This window comes from Miniopterus schreibersii (genome assembly GCF_964146895.1).
Source record: "Miniopterus schreibersii genome assembly, chromosome: 22".
Lineage (NCBI taxonomy): Eukaryota > Metazoa > Chordata > Mammalia > Chiroptera > Miniopteridae > Miniopterus > Miniopterus schreibersii.
The window spans coordinates 5,348,710-5,366,527 of NC_138124.1; the positions used below are offsets into that span (position 1 = coordinate 5,348,710).

Here is a 17,818-nt window from a genome sequence, read left to right on the forward strand (position 1 = left end):
GGCCTCCGTGGGGGAACCATACATAGAATTTAAATCCACTGCTTGGCTAACGACGGCCGTGCTGTGGACCTCACTCAGGGCTGGTCTTAGCTATGAGAAAGACTGGAGGTTGGGGGGAAGAGGTCAAGCCCGGGGGCAGCTCACATGCTGGGTGCAAGTCCGGGATCGCCTTCCCTCCCTCTCTGGCTACAGAGGTGACCCTCCCCTCAGTGTCTCCAGCCACCAGCCCAGAGATGACAATAGGGCTCCTGTGTGCCGCTGGCGGTTGGGGCGGGCATGGCCTCAGGCAAATGAGCTGGAGCACTCCCAGATATAGAGGTGCCATACTCGGCTTCCAGTCCAGAGCTCACCAGAATGGAGGACAGCCTGAAGCAGGGCAGGGGGTCCGAGGGGGTGGGGGACAGCCAGGCTGTGGCAGAGCTGCAGGAGCTGGCCCTGAGGTGGTTCATGGAGACGCAGGCCCCCCTCATTCTGCAGGACGGAGCCCTGCCCCCCTGGTTCCATGGATTCATCACCCGCAAGTAAGGCTGCCCCCGTCCCCACGCCCAGCATGGCCCACAGCCCTCCCGGGATAAGATGGCCTGGGGACTTTGGGACAAGCCTGGTCCCTGCTCTCTTCCTGGGCTGGGCAGGGATCCCGGGGGGCGGGGGGCAGGGGAACAGACTGAGGAGCCCGGGGCCCTCTGCTCAGGGGGGCTATGCCTGGTTTCATGCATTGCTGTCACTGTCTTGAAGTTACTTGAGTGAGGGGCTCCGCATTTTCACTCAGAACTGGGCCCTGCACACAGTGCAGTTGGTCCTGCATAGAGCACACACTCAGTATTTGGTGAGTCTGTGGCTGGGGCACTATCTGGTCTCCGTGCTGCCAAACCAGGCGACAGCTGGAATTTCCCACCATGCCTGCAAAATACTTGGCACCACTTAGAAACATCCATAGCTGCCTGGGGCTGAAGGGGACATGCCACTGTGACCAGGCTCCGGACATAACAGAAACTCTTGGGCAGTGCACGCCCTACAGAACGGCACACAGTGGTCCTGAGCAAGGACCCCGCAAACCTGAAACTCTCCAGCTATATGGGTTCATTCTTGCTGCAGAGCCATTCAGGTGGGTGGTGAGGGTCAGTGGCTACTGTGCCTGCTGGTGAGGCTCCCGCGGGGGGTGGTACATGTGGCCTCAGGACTCCAACCCAGAGCTGCTCAACTGGGCCCGGACAGACCACAGACCCATCTGCAGAGGTTTGGAGGTCTGTGCACTGGGTCTGGCACCCAAGGGCATGGCCCGCGGGGACTGCCAGGTAGGTCTAACTCAGGCTGCTCCTACTGCTCAAAGGACACAGGCCCCAGCTCACGGCATGTCCTCTGCCCAGGCAGGCGGAGCAGCTGCTCAGGGACCAGCCTCTGGGCTCCTTCCTCATTCGCTTCAGTGACCGGGCCACTGGCTACATCCTGTCCTACAGGTAAGAAAGGAAGCCCTGGGTGTGGGGGGGCTCGAAGGCTCCCATAACCCAGCCTTGCACATAAGCACAGAGGCCCACCAGCCCGCACGCCGGGCTGTCCCTGGGCCCTGGCTCCCTCACTCCCTGGCCGCATATTAGGGTGCAGCCCCCGCCAGCAAAGGGGGTGAGTGAGGGGCAGGAATCAGAGGCGAACCCTGAGCCGGGGACAGAAGGAAGAATAGCAAGTTGCTAGGCAGAGAAGGTGTGGTTGGGGTTTAGGGAGCATTTCTATTTTTTTATTTATTTTTAAATTTTTTTAATTTTTTATTTTTTTTTTTTAAATATATCTTTATTGATTTCAGAGAGAGGAAAGGAGAGAGAGATAGAAACATCAATGATGAGAGAGTCATTGATCGGCTGCAGCCCGCAACCCGGGCCTGTGCCCTGACCAGGAATCGAACCCTGATCGCCTGGATCCTAGGTCGACGCTTAACCGCTGAGCCCCGCCCGGCCGGGCAGGGAGCATTTCTAGTAGATAGATTTGCCCAGGCAGGACGGCTGTGCAGCGGGCGCGGGAGCTGGGCACCGTCCCTTCAGCACGGCTGGGGTTACCGTTGGGGCGGGTGAGGCTTGCCTCCTGCAAGTGCAGGTCTGACCTCATCTTTATTTAAGACTTTGGTATTTTGTTTCTCATGGATTTTTTTGGTATTAATTTTGATTTTCTAAAACAGGGGATCGTTAGTCTCAATGACCGAGTTTTGTGGGGCCCTTTATATTTTGCACCAAGCTGAGTGCGTCCCTCCCCTGCCCCCCAGGGTGGGCTTTGTGCTTCCCGGGAACCTCTCGACCCTGCACAACCACCCACCCACCGAGAGCGGTTGTCAGATGTCCGCCCCCTCTGCGGAGGGACACACAAAGGCCCGAGTGGTCAGCCCAGTGTGTTGTGTTGCAGGGGCAGCAACCGATGTCGGCATTTTGTCATCACCCAGCTCCAAAACCGGCGCTACGTGGTCGCTGGGGACACCCGCAGCCACGGCAGCCTGGGCGAGCTCGTGCACCATTACCACGAGGTGCAGTTTGAGCCCTTTGGGGAGACCCTGGCCACTGCCTGTCCCCGGGTAGGCACCCCTCTTCTCCGGGGCAAGGGTGGTGGGCGGGTTGCCCAGGCCTGGGGTGTCCACCACTCGGGGCCACATGCCTTTCCTTCCCTGTTTCCTGCCATGCAGGGGCACTCAGCACTGGGTCACGGTTCCTGTTTGAAAAGGGGAGACTGAGGCAGTGACTTCCCCAAGCTCAGGCCGGTGGGCATGTCTCAGGCCCTCGCCAGCAGTCTCTGGCGAGCGGCTGGAGCCTGGGTGGGTGTGTGACCATAGTCCTGCTGTGTCCCCACTGCCCCCAGCCGAAGAACGATGATCTGTACGATGCCATCAGCCTGGGCCTCCACCAGAACAACCCGGGCCTAGGAGACCTATCTGCCACTGTGTCCCCCACGGGGGTCCCAGACAAGGACGGCAGCCCCCGACCCCCTCCAAAGCCCCAGGTCTCCTTCCTCCACATGGAGAGGAGCCTAGATGTGGGTCCCTGGAACCTGTCCGAGGAGGAGAGCGTGGAGGTAAGGAGGATGGGTCTGGGCCATCAGGGTCAGGGCAGTCAGACCGGGAAGGTGGGTGCCACGCCCACACTCAGGTCCTGAGAGGCCACACTGGCCAGTCCCTCAGGCTATGCTGCGTGAGCCAGACTCAGAGAAGTCCTGGTCCATCTTGGGACCCCTGGGCAGCTTGCCTGTGCCATGGCCTGCCTCTGGAGTCCGTAATCTCTCAGAGCCTCAGTTTACCATTCCTGTGGTTCCTGTTATGCTTGAGAGAATGGATACAAGATGCCTGAAATCCCTCTGTAAGCTGCAAAGTGGGGTGCCTGTGGGTTAGTACTTTATGCTCTTCCACAGCAGCCCATGGAAGGAGCTCAAGAGATTTTTCTACATATCAGATCACAGCGTGCCAAGGGCTTCCCTGTGTTTACAGTACAGTCTGAGATCTTCCCCAGGGTCCACAAGAGCCTCACCAGATACCTTGCCACCTCCCTCAGAGGCCTCTGGGATCTTCTAACACCAGCTTAGTTCCCACCTCAGGGCCTTTGCACATACTGTACCTTCTGCCTACAACAGTCTTCCCACCAGACATCCAAATGGCTCACTCCCTGCATCCGTTCTCTGCTTAAATGTCATCTCCTTGGAAAGGCACCTAAACTATAAAAAAAATAAAATAAATCCCCTTTCCCACCTGTGGTTCTCTCTCCAGTCACCCTTTGCTTGACCTCACTGCCCATCAGGGCCTGACAGCACCCTACTTGGTGATATGTTATGATAGGTATATGACATTGGCCTATTACACTATTTAATGGCGCGGGACATTGCCATTGCCATTGCCATTGCCCAGGTTAGTGTATACACCCCCAACCAGAGTCCTTGGCACCTAGGACAGAGCCCGCAGCACAGCTGGAGCTGACTAAATCATCTATTGAATGAACACATGAATGATTAACCTGGCGGGGGGGGGACGACCAGTGAGTGGGTGAGTTAAGGGGGTTCGGGGGAGTAGGGCAACCACCCTGGAGGCAGGATAAGCTTGGGTGGGAGGGAGACCCACCCAAAGTCTGTTGACCCCAGACTTTGAGTCAAGATAAAGACTCTCCTCAGAGTCCTGCACGGTGGGTGGCTGGGTCCTGAACACATGCAACCAACCCTGTGCTGAAGTCAGGTAAACTGAGGCTAAGTTGGGGGTCTCAGCTATCTAAGAGCACTTCAGTTTACCGGACAACCTTTTGGTGATGTGCGACCTTTATGAGGTTTTCTGTTCCTCTCTCCCCAGCCCCCTAGCAGGGTGCCCCCCCTCCCTGAGAGGAGTGCCTCCCTTCTGGACCAGTCTTTTGGAAGCTCCAACGACATCATCTACACAGACCTTAAGAAGATGAAGCAGGCGCGGCTCGGTCTGGGCACAGAGGTGTCTGGCAGGCATGGGCCAGTTCCAGCTGGCAGCCGGGCCAGCTCCCTAGGCAAGGAGGCCCGGAGGAGACCCTCAAACGGAAGCCAGAACAGGCCCGATGGCCCAGGGCCTGCCCTCTCTGTGGGGAGCCCAGACCAGGGCCCTACAGTGTCTTCCACTTCCCGGGGCCTCCTCCTGCCTCCCAGTGGTGAGGATCCAGGATCCTCAGCTGCGACCCGGAGCCAGGGGTCTCCGAAGCCCGGCCAGGGCACTCAGCTCTGCTCCGGGCGCAGTTCTGCAGACACCTACGCGCTCATCCAGACAGAAGGCTCCCTGCAGGACGCTGGCGATGTGCCGGGCCGGAAAGAAGACAGTACCTATGAGCAGATCCCAGTCTGCTGGGGTGGCCCAGCCAGGCCCCTAGTTCCTGAGGCCAGTTTCACACATGGCAAACTCTCCGGGCCCACAGACTATGGCTATGAGAGTTTCACGGGAGCCCCGGAGCTCCTGGAGCCTAGGAACACCTATGAACAAATCCCAGCAGCCAAGAACAAGGACGCTGGACGGACACACAAGGTGGGTTCTGTGTGTGTGTGGGGGGGGGGGTGGCTGCCAGCCCTCAGGGAGCAGCTGGTGCTAGGAGGGACCTGTGACCTTCAGGCAGGGGCAGGGCAGGTCACCGCCCCTGCCCAGAGGTACCCAGGGTTTCCCAACCCTAACATCTGCTTGCAGGTGGTAGGAGAGGAGGCCGTTAGATTTGGGTGTAAGATGGGGGCTCCCTGTCCCTCCCTCTTGGTCACTTCGGGTGTCTCAGAGCCCCTGAGAGGGGGAGGAGGAGCTCCAGGTCTGACTTATCTCGGCTCAGCCACTCCCTGGCCATGTGGCTCTGGGCAAGGCAGTTTTCCTGGCAACTAAGGGTCACCAGATTTAGTAAGATAAACTACAGGACACTCAGTTGCTCTGATTCCAGATAAGTAATTTAAGCATAAATATGTTCCATAATTCATTACTTATCTAAAGTGCAAGTGTAACTGTATTATTCAGCAACCTGCCTGGGACCTGCATCCCCTCATCTATAGAAGGGGCTGGTCTTCAGGCTTCGGGCCAGGGGCAGCTGCCTAGAGCAGTGATTTTCAACCACTGTGCCGCAAGAATTTTTAAAACTCGCAATATCTGACTACGTAGGGGTACTGACCTCTTTTTCCTGAAACTGTCAAGTAAAAAAAATGACAACAGCCAACACAATAGCTGTCCGGTGTGAATGAATCAAAGTTACACCTTTTTTTTTTTTTTTTTTTTGTAAGATCGGCAAAAAATATATGTTTTGCTGTGCCACCGAATTTTGGTAATTAGTTTATGTGCAGTGAGATAAAAAAGATTGAAAATCGCTGGCCTAGGAGATAATGCTAGACACCTTCATAGGCTCAGGACACAGCCTCCTGAGCCAGAAGGGGCAAACCCTTCACCCAAAACTGGAGAGCTGATGGTGGAATTTCCACCGGGATATAGGGCTTGGCCCCCAGCCCCCAGCCAATGCTGAAGGACCCTGCGGGCCTGGGTGTCCCCTTCCCCGTCCAGGGACCCCAGGCTCCAGCATCTTCTCCCTCCTTGCAGCCTGACAAGCTCCGGAGGCTCTTCTTTGCAGACAAGAAGCACAGACCCTGACAGCCTGGCCTCCAGCAGCCTGCACTATGGGTTTCCTGGTACCCGGGCCAGGCTGGGGGTCCCTGGGAGGCCCTCAGCTCCCCCGAAGATGCCCCTAAGACCCACCCAGCCTGCGATGGCACCAGGCTGACACCCAGCGGGAGGGGCCTTCCAGCTGCCTGCAGCTCCTGGCTACGTCCTGTTCGCTGGGGCCTCCAACCAGCCCAGAGAAAGAGACCAAGGCCTGAGAAGAGGGGGAGTCACACTCCCCACATGAGACCCAGCCCCAGCCAGGGGGCCCTACCCTTCCAGGCCTCGCCCAGCACCAGCTTGGACGCAGCGCACTAGATCTCTCAGGACAGCCTTCCCTCAGGTCAGGCTGCTCTGCCTGGACGCCCTTCCCTTGGATTCTTTGTTGTGTCCCGCCATGTCCCCACCTCCCTAAGGGTGACCGTCAGCTTGCTGCTTCCCACCCACTGCCGCAGGCGTAGGAGGTGCAAGACAGACTGACCGTCCCTGACAAACGCCGTAGCCCCTCCCTGCCTACCCTGGGCAGAATGGGCCCGTTCACTCTCCCCTTAGTGGCCTCCCAGCCATGCAGCTCCTCCCTCTGAGAAATGGGTGAGTCCCTGCTTCCCAGGGGGGCTGTCAGGACTGAGTATGGCCAGCAGCCTGTGCCTGACACACAGTGAGCCCCATAAACGTTCACTGAGCCCGCTGCTGTCGTGAAGGAAATGGGCAAAATTCTCACCCAGGGTCCATCCTGCGTGGGGCTCACTTGAAGATCTGGGGCGCAGATGTGTCTTCCTCCCACAGGCACAGGCACTGAAATAAAAGTCAGGCCCTGGCTGGTTTGGCTCCGTGGTTAGAGCATCGGCCCTCCGACTGAAGGGTCTCGGGTTCGATTCCAGTCAAGGGCACGCACCTCGGTTGCAGGCTCGACCCCTGGCCCCGGTTGGGGCATGTGCGGGAGGCAACCAATCGATGTTTCTCTCACTCTCCCCCCACCCCCCCATCCACTCTCTCTGAAAAAGCAATGGAGAAATACCCTTGGGGGAAGATTAAAAAAAAGGCAGGGCCTGAACTCAGCGCTGAGCCCAGAGGCGACGTGCTAACGGTGGTTTACAGGAATGGGGACTGGGAATGGTTCCTGACAAAGGCAGACACAGGCGGCGCGGGAACAGGAAAGCGTTTTTCTACCAGGAGTTCACAGATTTGTGGACAGCACACACCAGTGAGGGTTCCACCTGGTTGGGAAAGGCGCACACGGGGACAGAGGCTCACAGGGGGAAGGGTGGGGAGGCGGGGACAGGCGGGGACAGGTGGGGGGGGCTGCAGCACAGCTGGGGGCTGGAGGGAGGGTGCATAGTTCATTAAATCTTGTCCTCTTTTGCTCCCTTTGCCCCTGGGCGACCAGGGTGTGTCTCCGGCACTTGGACAAGTCAGTACCCTTCCCCTCCCAGGGGGCATTTCTGATTGGGAGAGGACCGGGTACAGGGGAGGTCAGGGGACAGAGGGAAGGTCTGTGAGGGGCTGTGGGTCCTGGGGCTGAGCCACAGGGGGCCTGGGAAGGGCCCTGCTCCTCAAGTCCCCTCCTTCCCTGGTTAAGGATTTTTTGCTGAAAGGGCCAAGGAAATGTTCGTGGGTGTAAACCCGGGCGGCCACAGCTCCTGTCCTGGAAGCTTGGAGGGCAAAACTGTGTAGACAGCAGAGGTGGATGGTGGGCTTCAGGGCCCGAGATCCTGGCCGTGTCCTCAGATCCGGACGTGGAAGGTGCTGGAAAGAGAGGACGGCCAGGAGAGGGTGAGACGACGGGGGGGGGGGGGGGGGGGGGGGGGGGGTGTGTAAGGGCTCCGCAGCCAGAAGTTTGACCAGGCCCCGCCCGGCCCAGCCCAGCCCCCCCCCAGCTCCTTAGGGAGCAGGCTGTTAATCACCGCTGAGGGAGGGGTGGCTTGGAAGGTTGGCTGTGCCCTGGGGTCCACCCCCAATGTCACCAAAGGCCCCCAGGACTTTATCCCTCATCTGAGAGCTGGCCCTGCAGGGGACAGGGGACTTCCCAGTCACACACTGAGGGAGCTGGGCTGGGATGTGACCTCGTGCCTCCCGGCTGAATGGGCCTTCAAGACACCACTGTCGTTATGTTACGAGCAGTGACAGGGCCTGGGCCCCCGTGGGGTCCCAGGAGGCCAGGCCGCTGGCTGTGGGCCCCACCCCGAGCCTGCCCACCCCAGTCAGGCCCGGGCAGCACCTGAGGAAGTCGGGGGCCTTGGCGATCATGTCCTCGAAGTCGGAGAAGCCCAGCTTGCCGTCGCCATCCAGGTCGGCCTCCTCGATGACCTTGTCACACACCAGCACCACCTCGTCCTCCTCGAGCTCCGACTTGGTGAGCCGGGCCAGCGTCATCTCCAGGTCCTCCTTGCAGATGAAGTTGTCGGTGTTGAAGTCTGGGGGGGGCCCGGGGACGCTCAGACCAGGGCTGGTCGCACCGTGTACCTCTACCGGCCTCTCCACACACACTCTGGGGACACTGGATTCTTGTCCCCAACAGGGAGGGACCAAGGGGCTCGCCCACACGCAGCTCTGTACACCCCATGCAACACTCGCAGCCCCACAGAGGCCCACAATGACCGAGACACTTCAAACACCCGCCCCTGAGGCTTCCTGGGAACCTTGGTCCTCAGTGACCCCACGGTCCTTCTAAAGCTAAGGAATTCAAGGCCCAGAGAGGCCGAGTGACTGAATCAAGGTCAGAGGGCTGCTGGGAGGATTCTGACCCGGCCTCTGTGACGCTAAGACCTCATTTTCTCAACTGCACCCGTTGCCTCTGGCCTCCAGCCACAACTCACTGGTCAGGAGACGCAGGCGCCCATTAGAGGGAGCCCATGGCTGGTCTGTGTGCACACAGACTGGGGGATGTGGCTTGATCCTACTTGGCAACAGGCCCCAAGCACAGGCATGGCACAGCGACCTTAACACCCTTCTGGCAGTTTTCCCACCCAAGGAGCAGATCTTCGCACAGGACGCTTCTGCCTAGAGGGCCCTTCCTGTGCATCAGTCCAGCAGACTCCTATTTAGCCTTCAAGGTCTGGCTCAAAGATCACCTCCTGGTGGGGGGGTGCTTCCTAGACATAAGGGCTCTGCCCTCGGAGCTCCCCCTCCCGCTGGTCAGACCCTGACACCGTGGTGGTGACAAAGGGTATAACTGCTCACGTGAGCATTGCAGGCTCTAGCTCACCTAATTTTCAAAAAAAATCTGTTCAGTAGGTACAACAAGAACCCCGCTGCACAGATGAAGAAATAGAGGCTTGGAAAGGACAAGTGACCTGCCTGAGGTCATGTCCCTGGTCAGTGCTGTATCTCAGACAGGTGCCCACCCTGCCCATCTCTGCACTCGCCTGTGGGAGGGGCGCCCAGTACGCTTGGAAGAGATGATGGCCTGGGGAGATGGGGACTCCTGTGTCCGTTTTATATGGGGAGACTGGGGTCCAGGAAGGGGTGATCCTTGCTAGAGGTCAGATCCCCACCTCCCCAAGTCCACCCCAGTCCAGGCGAGCAAGGGGGCCTGGGTCCTCCCATCATGCATGTGACCCCCTCTCTGCAGACAACAGCCCTTCCCAGAAGCAATGCCGTGGAGTTCAGGACTAGAGGGGTGACGGGTGGAATTCAAGAAGCTTTTTATGAACCAGCGACCATAGTTGGTAGGCAGTGCAGGTTCTGTTTCTGATGTGCAAACGCGGTGGGTGTACAGATGCTTCTAGACCCTAGTCCTCTGAAGTAAATATGACAACCGCATGTTTGAGGGGCCCTGGTGCCTGGCTGATCTAAGTTGCTGGGGACAGGAGGTCTGTCGGTGGCTCTCAGCCCCTCCCTGGGCCTCCCTGTGTCCCAGGGTTGTAGAAGAACCTAGGTTCTGTGGTGTCCGGCGCCCTCTGGTGGCTGGTGGGGCAGCAACTAGGGGGCTGGGCTGGCCTCACCTCTGGGAGCCTCACCACCTAGCCCAGGCCTCCTCTCCAGCCCTGGCCTCAGCTAATACCTCCAGGATGCTGCAAGACCCTTCTAGAACACAGAGCTGTCCTGCCCCCCCTGAAGGCCTGCAGTGGTCCTGGTGGCCTGGGCACAAGGTCCAAACTCCTCAGCTGGCTCCCCACAGCCTGCTAACAGCCTCTCCCACCCTGTCCCACCTCCTTGCAGGGCCCTGCACGTTCTGCATCCTGAGTCCTCACAGGCTGCTCCCTCTGCCCAGTGCTCACCATTTCTCCTGTCCATGGTCTCCTTTTGTCCTCCTGGGCCCCACTGAAATGTCACTACATGGGAACTCTCCTCACCCACCTAGGTGGGGTGGGTCTCTCCTCTGCTCTTAGGACCCTATGACATCTCTCATGCACTGGCCACCCTGCTGGACAGGCATTCTTCTAAGTGTTCTCGGTGTCCCCCAGCATCCCCCAGGGCGAGAGCAGCAGAAACTGGGTGGCCCAATGCACGCACCCCCGCATCACGCCTCCTCCCCAGGTCCTCGTTACCGTAGATCTTGAAGGCATAGTTGGCCTTGAGGTCCCGGGGAGCCGACTCGCAGAGCACAGAGAACATGTCCACAAAGTCATCGAAGGTGAGGTTCCCCTCGCCGTCCTCAGAGAAAGACTCCACAATCCTTTCCTTGAAGGGATTCTCCTGGAGAGAGGACCACAGCAGTCACCTAGGGGCAGGTTAACCAGGAGGACTCTAGGGCCTGACAGCTTACAGCCTATGGGACCCTGGACAAGCGACCTAATGCCCCAGGGCCTCAGTTTCTCCATCACCCACTTGGCTGTGAGAGAACGGAAGGAGTTAGAGTGTGGAAGGTGCACCAGGCTAGCACCTGTATGAGCTCATTACGTTGCTTTCAGATGAGCACAGGGAGCTTAGCAGAGCCAAGGTGCGCTCCCTGGAGTATGAGCTCCTGTGAGGCAGGAGCAGGGATCAGTCCCGGTGCCCAGGGGAGCGCACAGAGGCTGCCTCCTGCCTTGATGGGGGAGAGGGGGCAACATCGCCAAGCGTGGGCAGCCGTCCGCTCAGGCTGTGTCAGGCCAGCACAGTGGGAGGCAGAAGTGGGGCCACAGAGAACCAGATAACTGGACAGGACAAGCAGCAGGAGTCAGCCTGTCAGCCCCCAGAGCAGCAATCATCCAGCTCCTGAAACTCCTAGACCAGTCCAGAGGCCACCGCCATCTCCTTCCTCTAATCCTGGGTCACTCAGGGCCACCCCTCCTGGAGGCTCAGGGACAACCCCATGGTTCCTGCCCCAGTGCCCTACACACTCCAGTGACCCTGACCCTGGGCTCAATCCCTGTCCAGGCCAGGCTGGTTGACTGCCCAGGGCCGAGACTGGCCTCACTGTCCCTGAGGACTGAGGTCACGACAGGGACACAGGCCCCAAGTGGATACCAAGCAGCAACCCCAAACTCACATGTCCGAGGCCTGGAGAGGAGCTGTCTGCAAAGTCCCACAGCAACAGTTGTGCCCCAGAAGCTTTCTCACTGGCGGAGGGCACTTTGTGTGTACTACGGGTGAGGAACTCATGGCTGAAACCTTTATGTCAAATATAGACGTGGTCTGAGGACCAGCGGCATCAGCGCTACCGGGGAGCTTGTTAGAAAAACACAACCTTGGTTCCCCCACACCTCCTGAGCCCTGAGCCAGCCTTTTCACACGATCCCCAGGTGATTCTGTGCAAGTTAAAAGTCCAGAAGTGATGCTACAGGCAACCATGCTGTGAGAGGCCACAGCCAGGTAAGGAGGGGGAGAGAAATGATCTAAAAACAGACAGAAGGGCTGCGAAGGACAGCAGACTGGCCATTTAACAAAGGGAAAGCGGGGCCCTAGCTGGTTTGGCTCAGTGGTTAGAGCATCGCCCGCGGCCCCAAGTTCAATTCTGGCCAAGGGCATGTACCTTGGTTGCAGGCTTGATCCCCAGCTCCAGCTGGGGCACGTGCAGGAGGCAGCCACTCGATGTGTCTCTCTCACATCGATGCCTTTCTCTCTCTCTCTCTCCTCTTTTGACTCTCTCTGAAAAGCACTGAAAAAAATATCCTCAGGTGAGGATTTTTAAAAAAAAGAGGGGCTAGTGTGGTGAGCACAGGCCAAGAGGCGTGCAGACTGTGGGCAGCACAGGTCACAGCAGCCTTCCAGAGCCCCGCATGTAGCTTGTTTATTCATAGTTAAGTGAGGAAACTGAGGCACAGAGAGGTGAAGAGTTGAGCCTCTGCTGCCCTGCCCCATCCAGAGGGGCGGGCTCCCTGTCCCTCCAGCCCACCTGCCCCACCTGTCCCCAGAAGCAGGGGCCTCTCACCTACCCGGAGCTCCGGCATCTGGATGATGAGGCTCATGGGCACGTGGACGATGGGGCTCTTCCTGTAGTCCATGGGGACAAGGTTTGGGGCCAGCTCATAGAACCGCGCGTGGAGCCTGCGAGGGGAGCAGAGGAAGCGCTGCAGGGGGCACGACCCCGGCCCCCAGGCCTGTGCACTTGCCTGCACACGGCTGCCGGGCCGCAGGCTGTTCCAACACCTCTGGGCGGTGATTTAGCACACACAAAAAAAATCAAAAGCTTTAAAAGTCTATCCCTTCGGATCCAGAAGTCTCTGTTAGAAATTTACGCCAAGATCTAACCCCAGAGGTGTGGGTTGTATGTCACGGTGTCACGAGGATACTCACCCCAGTGCTAATATCACGGTGGAACACTGAAAACTGAAATGTCCTGCTAAGTGAATTAAGGAGGTGGTGAGACCATTTTCCCATATCTATTTTTACCATTTGCCTAAGGAAAAGCAATTTTAAAGAAATGACAAAACAACACGATCCAAATTTTTGATAAATACGCATGAAGGGAATATACTAACAGGCTATGTACCAAAGGGTTCAATATACAGGAAAGTTAATAGTCATTCTTTCGGGGGTGGGGGAGTTAGAGGTCATTTTTTTGTCTCTTGACTGGCTTTATTTTCTAATTTTTCTATGGTCATGTGTCCCGTGTGGAACAAAAAAATTAGGAGTAATTAAAATAGACGATACAAAGTTTTTAAAAGGTTGAAAAAAATAAGAGACAATAAGGTAGCATATAGGCAAAAACCCAGGGCTGCTTGCTGAGTGGGCTTGTGTGTGCCCACTAACTGGGAGCTGGAGAGTTGGGGAGCTGAGCTCTTACCGATAGGAACAAAGGTGGCTTCATTGGGGGCTGCCCACTCGGGGTCAGCGTGGGGGTGGAAGGGCTGTGCCCCAGGGAGCAACGAGATCCCAGGGTGGGGGTGGAGGGAAGACGTTCCGATGGTTATCAGTGAGTCTGACTCAGTATCACTGAGCTGGGCCCCAGGCTGCAAAGAAGAACCTACAGCTCACCTTTCCTCCTTGCCATCTGGTCAGTGCTCAGCGTGCAGCTCAGAAACCCATCTGGGTGGGGGTAGAGGGAGGTGGGAGGGAGTGGCAGCACTGAGAGGACCTTGGGAGCAGGGCCCTGGGTCTGGGGCCCATTTATCAAACCCCATACCCTCGAGTTTCTGCCTCTCGGCAATGCCCTGAGGGTGGGGTCACGATCCCTGTTTTATAGAAGAACCTGAGGGTCAGATCTCAGCCAAGGCCCCAGACCTGGGAAGTGGGAGCAGAGCCCAGGTCTGCTGATGCCAAGGCCTGGGGGGCTTTGCCCCTCACCCTGCCTTCTCAGGTGGTGGAAGTGGGGTGTCTCTACCCACCAAGGGGACAGGGAGGAAGAGCAGCGTGTGCAGAGAAGGAAGAACGAGGGACATTGCCTGTCCGAGCGGAGTGGTCAGGGCAATGACCACCACAGCCCTCTTGGGAAGCTGTAACAGGCTCTCGCCCCAGCCTGCCTGTCAACCTCCAGAGAAAGTGATCCTGAGCCCTTGCTGCGTTTAGTGCCACCTGATAGCTCAGGCAGGGGCCAGGTTTCCTGGCATTCTCTGTGTCCTGCTTACTGTCTGGTCCTGGGGCTCTGAGGCTGCCACCCCCTTCATCTCTCCTGTTCTAGGCCCTGTCTCTCAACGCCCAAAGAAAGGAGTTGTCCTAGGAAGGGAAGAGACACTTGGTGAACAGCTCAGGGCAGTGGGGCACTGCAGGCAGTGCCACTGGCTTTCAGACCTCCCAGGAGTCAGAGGTCATCAGCACCGGAGCCAGAGGGCCCTCAGGGACCCATGGTCTGACCAACCAGGACACCTACTTGGACAGGCTCCAGGATGTAGGGAATTAGCAAGGGGCCTGGAGTCAGAGGCCAGGTTTTCAGTGCTTGGCTGTATGACACTGGCCACACTAGGGATAAAACTGGATTCTCCCACTACAAGGTAACAGTGAGGATTAAATGAAAGTGTGCCTGAGACCACCCACCCCAGGGCAGAGTACATGGTCAACAGATGCTCAAAGCCTGGCAGAGGGATGTGGGAGGTTTTTGAGGTCACACCACAGCCTACACTTGGCTCTTGACAGAGACGATGCTCTTCCCGGGCTCAGCTAGTGCGGCCAGCCCATGAGGGGTGCCAGGCTCTGCCCCGCCAAGTCCCAGAAGCCACACTTACTTGAGGATGTCTTTCTTATTGAAGAATGTACAGTCCTGTAGAGAAAACACACACAGTTGGTTGTGCAGCCCTGGCTCTTCCTTCCTCAGACCCCCACAGGGACAGCCCTGGACAGTGCTGGGGGCAGAACAGTCAGGACCATCCAGCCCACTGGGGACAACGGTCCAGTGGGTAGAGAAACCTCCTGAAGCTCTGGATCTGACCCAGGGGACTGTGTGCAGGTGCAAGGACTGTGAGGATGAGCATTTAGGGAGTAGAGATGGATGCCACTGATCTGAGGAGCCAGACGGGTACCCTGTGGGATCAGAGGGTCAGTGGCTGGGAGACAGCCCAGGAATGAGGACTGATAGGGCCACCACCACAGGGCAGTCCCTGAGAAGGGAACCCTGTGGAGCTGTGCAGTGTGTGTCCGAGTGGCGGGGAAGTAGCCTTGTGCTCAGAGACTGAGAGTACCAGGCACACAGACTGGTGAAGCTCAGCACCTTCCTGGCACCTGAAGCCACAGGAATCGACAAGATCACATCGGGAAGGCAATGGAGAGGCTGAGGGGTGGTGGTGGTGGTAGGAGAAGGTGGCAGGGAGGAACTGGCAGCATCTGGACAGGAGAAGGGCATCAGCCATTTTCAAAGCCACTTGGGTGCTTGCTAGATGCAGCCCAAGCTGAAAACCACACCACACTGCCCGTGACTGCCAGGGGCCTGGTCCGAGGGGGCTCTGAATATCCAATGTGATTTAATCTTCCTCGCTAACCTACGAGGGAAGGCATTGTCTCCCCAGTTATAGATGGGAAAACTAAGGTTCAGTAAACTGCCACTCTTTGTCCATGGAAAAAGCTGTGAGAGTGGTGATGCTTATTGTGTCTATTGAAAGAACGAGAAAGGAGGGGGGGAAGGGGGGGAAGGAAGGGGTGGGGTAAGAAAACTAAGGGATTGTGGCAGAAGGTGTGTGTGGCTGGAGGGGGCAGGCAGGAGGGGTTAGTCCTTCAGTCTGATGAGACTGAAGAGGCCTGGCCAGGGCCCCGGCTGTGAAGACAGAGGAAGGATCCCCAGGGGAGGCTGAGTTACAGGACTTGTTCTTTACTGAACACATGGCTGCCCGACAGCAGAGTTGAACAGCTGAAGGAGCAGCCTGGGGTCTGGGAAGGCAGCGAGCAATGTTTTAGAGTTTGAGGGGCCTGGGCGATAGATCTGGAAGCCACAGAAGTGGTCTGCAAAGTAACCTGAACCTTGGATCACTGGCACCTGGGGAAGGGGACATGAAACCCTGCGATTCACTTGGGGAGGGGGTGGCTACAACTTGGGGTCACCCACAGACCCCATGGCTGGCCTGTGGCCGGCTGGAGTCAGAGGGCTGTGAGGCTCTCAGGTTTCACAGCTCTCATTTCTCCCACCCCACTGGTCTGCGGGGTCTAGCCAGGCTCTGGCAAAGGATCAGAACTCAACACAAGGACTGGCTCCAAAGGGTAACCCAATGCCAGGCTGGTCTGAGTGGGAACCCAGGCTCCCTGTCCCCACGGAGCTACTCTTCACTCCTCAGCCTGGTCTACCTGCTCCCCTGAGCCCACCTCTAAGCATTTACCCAAGCTGTGCCCTCCACCTGGCTCGCCTCCTGTGGGCCCTGCTGGGCCTGCTCCAGTGATGCATTATTTCTGAACCTTCCAGCAAAGCAAAAACCCCCTTCCCTACTGGTCTCCCACTCCCACTAGTGCCCTCCCCTGGTGCACACCTCCTAGCATGAGGCCACACTGGCGAGGTCTGTCTCTCCAGAGGACGAAGAGCATGCACAGCCCCCCCATCCCCAGCAAAAGGAGTGAGCCTCGGATTAGTGATTCAGATTCCCACTGGGCAGGGTCCTGAGCAGCTTCTCAGCCTTTGTTTATCCGTCTAAAAAATGGGGCCAATAATCCACCAGACTGTGATCAAAGGAGTTGACAGGAAGCACAGGAAGTACAGCGCCTCGTACGCAGCAGGTGCTGCATGAACGTGGGTCCCCATTCTCTGTCAGGGCCTCATGCAGAGCTGGAAAATCTGTTACGCACACTAGGACTCTGGGGAGGGGAGCCCAGGGCTGCCCACAGCAGAGGACCCACATTTCAAGTCTGACACCAAAATGCATATTCCTGACGGCATCCGAAGGCGGCTGTGGAAACCCTGCTGGTGTCATGTCCCCACAGTGCACTACACAAAGGTGACAACCCAGTCAGGTCCTCTGCCTGAGGGAGTGGGGAGGAGGCACCCTAGTGGGGCCTTGAGGGTGAGAGATCACCTGGAGGGGGAGGCGTCATCTAAAGCACTGAAAGGTTTTACATGGGTGGGAGGGCCCTATGGTCTCCTATGTGGGGCTCCCTGGCTCCCGAGGTAGGGGACCTGGCAGGGTCTAAGGGGCTGCAGGGGGCTCAGGGAGGTGACCATGTAAGGCTGGTACCTGGCTGGCCTTCTTGCTCCATTATTTCCATGCTGGGCTAGAGAAACAGACCCCAGGATAAACAAGACACCCCAAGCTACAACCGCCTTTGGGGGCTGATGTACCTGACTCCCAACCCAGCGGGCCCCGGCTCGGCTCTGCTTTACGGAGGCTCGCGGTCCGGGTAAGGCTCGGAGGCCCTTCCAAGGTCACGCTCAGAGGCCGGGCTTGACCCGGGGAGCCGGCCGCGACGGGGAGCCGAGGGGAGGGGCGCGGGCTCACCTGGTAGTTGTCCAGCTGCTCCTCGGTGAAGATGGTCTGCTTGTTCCCCATGGTGCGCGGGGCCACCCGGGCGCCGCCTCCCACCGCGGACTCCCGGCTCCGCGCGCATCCCGCCGCGCCGTCCCCGGGAGGGGCGTGGCCTGAGCGTGGCGGGCGGAGTCAAACGGCGGGGCGGGGCCAGAGGCAGGGCGTGGTCTGAGGGGAGGCGTGGCCAGGCGGGGCGGGGTCTGGCTCGGGGCCACGTGGCGGGGGTTGGCCTGAGAGTGGGGCGGGGTCGAGCGGCGGGGCGGGGCCTGCGGGCGCACCGCCTCTGCGCCATCCGGTCGCCCGAGGGCGGAAGAGGGCGCTGCTGGCGGGTCCCGCGCCCGCGCCCCGGGGTTTGGGCGCGGCGGACCCGGCGCTTCCCGGCGGCTGGGGCGCTAGTGTACACACCTTCCGGAGGTGCAGGGGGAGAAGCCGAGGGACCCGGAGCCCCTGGCCGCGGGGAGGGGGAGCCTTGACCTGTGGGCGCGACCCA

The 17,818-nt window shown here is 58.5% G+C and overlaps 2 protein-coding genes across 2 annotated transcripts; one reads left to right on the top strand and one right to left on the bottom strand.

Annotated features, from left to right (window-relative positions):
* The first annotated feature begins 277 nt into the window (after nucleotides 1-277).
* Nucleotides 278-6,914, top strand: SH2D7 (SH2 domain containing 7). Its single transcript, XM_081124318.1, has 6 exons — nucleotides 278-521; nucleotides 1,368-1,457; nucleotides 2,389-2,554; nucleotides 2,836-3,048; nucleotides 4,304-4,993; nucleotides 6,032-6,914. The coding sequence occupies exons 1-6, from the start codon at nucleotides 355-357 to the stop codon at nucleotides 6,080-6,082; spliced, it is 1,377 nt and encodes a 458-aa protein (XP_080980444.1). The 5' UTR covers nucleotides 278-354; the 3' UTR covers nucleotides 6,083-6,914.
* A 319-nt stretch (nucleotides 6,915-7,233) lies between these two features.
* Nucleotides 7,234-17,432, bottom strand: CIB2 (calcium and integrin binding family member 2). The gene is made up of 6 exons (XM_081124317.1): nucleotides 17,302-17,432; nucleotides 14,617-14,651; nucleotides 12,391-12,502; nucleotides 10,582-10,729; nucleotides 8,310-8,505; nucleotides 7,234-7,837 (listed from the first exon to the last, which is right to left on the bottom strand). The coding sequence occupies exons 1-6, from the start codon at nucleotides 17,350-17,352 to the stop codon at nucleotides 7,816-7,818; spliced, it is 564 nt and encodes a 187-aa protein (XP_080980443.1). The 5' UTR covers nucleotides 17,353-17,432; the 3' UTR covers nucleotides 7,234-7,815.
* Between the last annotated feature and the right edge of the window lie 386 nt (nucleotides 17,433-17,818).

Coding starts and splice junctions, on each gene's coding strand:
- SH2D7 (XM_081124318.1), top strand. CDS start 355: ATGGAGGACAGCCTGAAGCAGGGCAGGGGGTCCGAGGGGGTGGGGGAC. Junction 2,555..2,835: donor TGGCCACTGCCTGTCCCCGG/GTAGGCACCCCT, acceptor CACTGCCCCCAG/CCGAAGAACGATGATCTGTA. Junction 4,994..6,031: donor ACGCTGGACGGACACACAAG/GTGGGTTCTGTG, acceptor CCCTCCTTGCAG/CCTGACAAGCTCCGGAGGCT.
- CIB2 (XM_081124317.1), bottom strand. CDS start 17,352: ATGGGGAACAAGCAGACCATCTTCACCGAGGAGCAGCTGGACAACTAC. Junction 10,730..12,390: donor TCCAGATGCCGGAGCTCCGG/GTAGGTGAGAGG, acceptor TCCTCTCTCCAG/GAGAATCCCTTCAAGGAAAG. Junction 7,838..8,309: donor AAGGCCCCCGACTTCCTCAG/GTGCTGCCCGGG, acceptor CTCTCTTTCCAG/CACCTTCCACGTCCGGATCT.